Genomic DNA, 6,782 nt, shown 5'->3' on the forward strand with positions numbered 1-6,782 from the left:
GATTAATTTGATACATTATTGATACCATTACGGATAATAATCCTTTTCTGATGTCTTATTTTGGATAGCTTCGAAGCAACCTAGGTTGGATTATGAGGAAGCATTCGATGATGTAATTCCTCTTGCACTTGTACAGAAGTTTCGCCATAGATTGGCCGAACAGAAGGGAGAGTCTAGTAGAGTCCAAGAAGAGGTTGTTTAGCGAAAACGTAGAGGGAAGAAAGAGAACCACCTTTACTGCCGATGGTCCCCGACAGAGTTTCTCAATTGTTTGAAGAGGCTAACTCCACGGCAAATTGAAGCCGTACACGAATTTGATTTCGGAGCCTTTCTAAACTTCAATATAAAAGAGATTTCTGGATACTTAGCGCGTTGGATTCTCACTAGATTTAACCAAGCTCGTTGCCAGATTCAATTGTCTGGAGGTGAGGCCCTGACTTGGGAGAGGACGACGTTCATCTTACATTAGGCTTTCCCAAAGGTCCGACACTCATTCAACGCCCAACTAAAAGATAAACCAACTTTGAGTTCAATGACGATGCTACACGACGATGTAATAAGGCACAGTTCAAAATGACTCCTGGAGAGGTTGGGGAGTTGATGATGCAAGATGTTGATGGCGGACCTGATTTCAAGAAACTCTTCATGTTTATGCTGGAGAATGTTGTTATAGAAACACCGGGCCGACATCATGTGCAAGCCAAAGATTCAGCATTTCATAGATGGTGTGGACGAGATTAGAAATATGAATTGGTATGGGTACCTGTTATCGGTTATTGAGGTCACGTATCCCAATTGGACAGAAGGCGTAAGTGCATCATTCACAAGGCCTATCCACTTCTTAGTGGCAAGTGAAATAATAACTGCATTATATGCAAATTTCGTACATGACTGACCTGTTACATTATGCAATAATGTTTTAGCTGTAATACATGCATTATGTATACATTTTGGTACATTATTGATCCGTTACATTAATGTTGTGCTAATGATGTCCATTACTATTCATTATCTATGTCTGACAGTCTTGTTGCAGCTATAAAATATGCATTATATGAAGTTGTTGGTACATTACTGATTTGCATGGGAAAATTATAAAATCTATTGGTACATTATTGATCAGTTAGTTTACATTATTTACCAATTTTCGTACATTATTGACATGTTACGTTATTCATTGTTGTTGTAGCTATTTTACATGCATTATATATACATTTTGTTACATTATTGATCAGTTAAATTATATGCGTATATGGTTACAATACTGATCTTTTACATCACTGATACACCCGATTAAATTACATGATTTAAGTTAGATATATGAATCTATTTTGTTGCAATTTAACATGACATAGTTATGTGGTTATTGTCAGTGCGCATATGTGGACCGTGTTGTTCACTACCTGAGGAGAGTGATCCGTGCCTGGTCCACAATAAAAGATTGGACGGCTGAGGCGCTTAAGCAAAGGGATGATGCAGAGCTTAACCAGTTCGAAACAGGGAGATTGGAGGACAAGATTGACAAAGACAAGTATCTTGAAGAGGAGGAAATGAGGAGGTTGCAAGGGTTGAACAGGGGTGAAGGGGGATCGGCGAGCAAGTATAGAGCTAAGCGAATTAGAGATGAGTTTATCGCTTCAAGTTTGCATATGGCCTAGGCAATTTCTAAGTAGGTTGGTGATTTTAAGAGAGTACCTGTTGAGTTGATTGACGATGAGTGCTTCAGAGTTGGGACTCAAATTGGAAAGAAATTATTGGGAATGGAAGATGACAATGTCGTGGACGATGATGAGATTGTAACAACACTAACTCAGGCTAGGGAAGATGAAGAAGAGTACAGTCCTGAATAGATTGCAGAAATGGAGAAGATGATGGTGGCGTACGACAAAAAGAAGACGATAAATAGTAGCTTCGATAGGCCGTCGTTTGGTTTAGAGGGCTTCGATTACCCTGACCTCTTTGCTACACAACAAAATGGGGCAGAGGGTAGTGGTCATGGGGAGACAGACAATAATGATGAGACAGTACATGATACGCTAGTAGATGATCAGCCGCTTGATGATGTGTCGGGTACGGGTCCATGGCACGAGTCAAGAGAAGATGATTTTCGCAATATCATATCAAACGATGATGGTGGAGCTGAACTTGAAGAACCATCTAAAAAAGCATACGTCAGTAAGTGTAAGTGGAACATCATCAGATATTGCGGCTGGTTTGGGAGAGATGAACAAGACTGTGCTATTGAATTAACAATTTTTTTTGGTGTTCTAACATTTGTACAACCGGATGATGCTTTTGTGTACAGGGTCTGAAAAAGAATTGATCAATCAAATGATACAAATGTGGTGAAGAAAGATGGAGCTAGGCCTGCAAATTCGGGTACCGGAGGGTACCCAAACCTGAAAATTCGGTACCCGAACCCGAAATCTCAAAAATATCATACCCAATACCCAACCCGTATGTGAATTCGGGTACCCGAACCCAACTTATCGGGTGACCATAAACCCGAAATTATTTTATTTCAAATTTATTCTTTTATATAAATTATATTGTGATGAGAATAAAAATTATTAAAAATAACACAATACTACTATTTATTGACTATTATTAAAACTCTAAACTTCAATTCTAAATTTCTAATGTTTTAGCTTTTTCTATATAAAATAGACATTAGACAAATAGACACTACTTAATTTTAAAATAAAGAAATTTTTGGCATAAAATGAATTATAAAAGAGATTAAAATAATCTTTTAAGACATTAAATAAACATGTAAGTAAAATGGAGAAAGCATAACTATTTATTTTCAAAAGATAACAAGTAAGAACATAAAAGAATGCAACATGAACATAACACGAGTGTAAAGAAGTATTAAAGTCGAGATAATAGAATAATAAAATGTCAAAGCAACCTATACTAAATAAAAATATTTATCACGAATACATATTTAATCGGGTATTAGTCGAGTACCCTAATACAGGTTTCGGGTACCCTAAATCTGAAAAATTCTAACATTAACTACCCAAACCTGTACCCGAACCCATAATTTCGGGTTGCGGGTACCCAAAACTTGTCGGGTATTGGGTCGGGGTCGGGTATACCCGAAACCCGCGGATTAAATTTGCAGGACTAGATGGAGCTGCTGCAGGAGCTAAGAGTAAACCCCCGAAATAGCAAGCCAAGGTTTGTTATATTTAAGCATTTTTTTGTTCAAATATACTTTAAAACTGTCATTATGCTAAGGGTTGTCATTTGTATTATAGGTGAATAAGCAAAAAAAAGGGCAAAGCAGTTGACAATGGTCATGAAAAGATTACGGCCACAAAAAAGAGTGGAGTCGTAGAGAGTGTCAATTATTTACATCTTAAGGGCATTTTGTATAAACTGTTATTATCTTAGGGTTGAAATTTTATGATATAAACAATGTTATACTTGCATTATATACATGTATTGGTACATTATTACAACTACAGTTGCATATATTATTGTATGTGCATCATATACATGTATTGCTGCATTATATGCTTGTATTGCTATATTATATAGGTGGTTCCCTACATTAATTTGTTTTTTTAATCAGATACCTGCAACCAAAGGTGGTTGCTGAAGGAAAAAGGGAAAGCCAAGCAGATCCAAATAGATGAGCCTAGAGATAACTTATTTAATGCTTACATTAAATTATTGCACATGTTACATTAACCCCGTATGGTTGTTTCTGACTTGTTGTAAACATATTGTGCATTCGTGCAGGAGGGTAAGAATCAAGCAAGCACTCATTTGAAGAAAGCTAGTCTCGCTGCGCGGTCTCCATTCGACGAGCGGGCGGTTCAAATAACAACCAAGCCTAATAATGTTGACAAAGAAGTGTACTACTGGGTACTTAACACAGCTGACCAAGAATAATGTATATGATCTTCAGTTATAATGTAAAATATAACTGAAGAATATGTAGTGCGTTTCGATCTGCCTGATGGTAAAATGAATATTATTGACCATAGCCTGGCTGAATCTCATGGCTCCTTCAATGCCAAATATGGGAAAACACCCTCTATGCTGATATGTAATGCACCTTTTGTAATGTCTATGTTATGTTACGTTGGATTATATTCCTCATAAGTTACATTATTTGGAGTTCTTACCCACATATTTTTTATATAGAAAAAGTTCCTATCTGATGCACTTGCAAAGTGCAAGGTTCCAAAAATGCAGACTCAAATAAAAAAATGTAGTACCCATGTGGTAACAATGTCGTGGAGGAACAATATAGCCTCAATGGAGACGAGAGTGTATGTGATGCGCCATATGGATACCTACTTTGGCGAAAGGGAGAAAGAATGGGACTGCGGAGTCAGTGCAAAGGGGACAAAGAGCTTAGAAATGTCGCGAATAAAGTTTGCAAGGACTCAACTTACATGTGCACATAACACCCGAGGTGACATCAACCAAAGTGCCGCCACCGGGCATTGGAGAGAGAAGCCGCCAAAGTTCAACTTTGATAAGTGGGTCGACGAATATGGGCTGGAGTGATCGTTTGGATGCTGAATGGATACTTTATTTTTATTCATTTGAACTCTCTTTTTTTGATAACTTATGTTGGAATCAGACATGAATGACTTGGTACTAGTTTTGTTTTGAACCAAATCTTGTGCGCTAAACTTGTTGGAATCGGAATTATATTTTGGTATTAATTTATGATATCATTAACTCTCTACATATAATGGATGTAAGTATATCGCATGTCTGTTAGTGCTACAGTTTTAATGTATCGAACCACTAAAATAATGGACAAGTATATTTGTAATGTACAAAAAGGGAATAGTAATGTACATCCTGTGAACAATAATGTACATTAATTTAATTGCTTGTTAATAAATATATTTGTAATAATGTACAAATAAGTGAATAATGTACAATAAGCGAAAAATAATGTACTGTAAGTGAGTACTAATGTAACTGATGTCAATCAACCAGAGATGTATTATTCCTCTAGTACCAAGCTAAACTTGTTACTAGTTTTGTTTTGAACCAAACCAATTGTGCTAAACTTGTTGGAATTGGAATTATATGTTGGTCGTAATTTATGAAATCATTAACTCTCAACATATAATCGATACAAGTATATCGCATGTCTGTTAGTACTATAGTTTTAATGTATCGAACGACTAAAATAATGGACAAGTATATTTGTAATGTTCTATAAGGGAATAGTAATGTACTTCATGTGAACAATAATGTACTATAAGTGCTTATTACTAATAATGTACAACTAACTAAATAATGTAAAATAAGCGAATAATGATGTACTATATGTGAATAATAATGTAACTGATGTCAATATAAAGCAGAGATGTATTATTAGAAACCAAGCTGAAACCCAAGCTAAGGGAATGTATTGAATAATAAGACTAATCAGAAAAACAAAACCAATTATGTAGTTTGCTAAAATACATCAACATTTCATCTTGCCCTTCCGCAGCTCATTCTCCTTCCCCATCTCTTTAAGCATTGGACAATTTCTAGAGTCGTGATGACCCATCTAATCGCAAGCCTTACACCGTCGAAGAGGCCTACTAGCCTCCTTTATAGTCATTTCTCTCTTGGAAATCAGACGGCTCGCGGAGCTGCTAGCATGGCCCTTTGTTTTGACAACATCCGGAGGATGGACCTTAACTACTTTAGGTCTTACCATTCCATAAAACTCTTCAATCACTCGCCTCTTTACCGAGGCAAACATTGTAGGAGTTCCAGATTGAAGAGAATTACCAAGTTCTTCAACACCACCTACGAAAGCACGAAGCACATCAATGTCCGTCTCAAATCGTTGAAGAAACCATAGAACATCGAAATCCCTTGATTTGAAACAATTTGCCTATCGTCAATGATGGATCCAGTAGGTAGAGTGTCATCAAACTGACCATGGACAACTTTGGCTAACAGAGTCTTCATCCATCTGCTTTCGCAGTATTTCTCAAGAATTTTTTTCACTTCATTGTTCTCGAACAAAAAAAAGATATGGCTGCACAAATATCCCTGCCTATCGAAGAGTTTGCATTCACACGAGTATGACTCATCAGTCTTATCGTGTCTCACAAAATACGAATTGTGATTGTTGTCCCCAAGTTTGTAGGTGTCAACCATATCTGTAGATGAAAAACCCAGAACGTGACATCTATCATTACCCTCAACAATTTCTTCTTGTATTTTCTTGAACATACTATCGGTGTACAACGTCGAAGCATGTTTCTCGAATGGCAAGGTAGTGGCCAATATGGGCAGGGCAGTTGCATCTTGGTAGTCTAACTTTGCTCTACATTCCGCTGAAATTCCAAAGCATTGTTGAAATTCAAGTAGAATTTGGCAATGTTGGCGTGGGGCTTCAAAAAGTTTTTATAGAAGGTATTCTCTGACTCAGATATGGATATAGTTCTAATCATTGAACCAAGTGGAAAATCTATGCTCAGGTATCCAGAAATGCCTATAGTCGTACAATGTGTTGAACCAGTCAACGTCTTCCAGGCCATGACGTTCCACTACTCCATTCCACTCTTCTTCGAATTCGTTGGGTTCAAGCAGGTCCGACCAAACACATGCATTGAATTCTTTCTTGAAATCTTCGTCCTTCAGTAACCTATTCGGAACCTTGGTGGTAAACTTATGCATAATATGCCACATACACCGTTTGTGTCGAGTGCCAACAAGAACCTCTTCAATAGTTGATCTCATCCCCAAATATTGGTCTGTTACAATCATTTTGGGTGCAACACCCATGCATTCAACAAAAT

General features: G+C 37.1%; 1 protein-coding gene across 1 annotated transcript; it reads right to left on the reverse strand.

Moving 5' to 3' along the window:
- Positions 1–5,536: 5,536 nt before the first annotated feature.
- Positions 5,537–6,521, reverse strand: LOC121764183. Its single transcript, XM_042160240.1, has 3 exons — positions 6,302–6,521; positions 5,832–6,140; positions 5,537–5,781 (listed from the first exon to the last, which is right to left on the reverse strand). The coding sequence occupies exons 1-3, from the start codon at positions 6,519–6,521 to the stop codon at positions 5,537–5,539; spliced, it is 774 nt and encodes a 257-aa protein (XP_042016174.1).
- Between the last annotated feature and the right edge of the window lie 261 nt (positions 6,522–6,782).

This window comes from Salvia splendens, chromosome 14, assembly GCF_004379255.2.
Source record: "Salvia splendens isolate huo1 chromosome 14, SspV2, whole genome shotgun sequence".
NCBI lineage: Eukaryota > Viridiplantae > Streptophyta > Magnoliopsida > Lamiales > Lamiaceae > Salvia > Salvia splendens.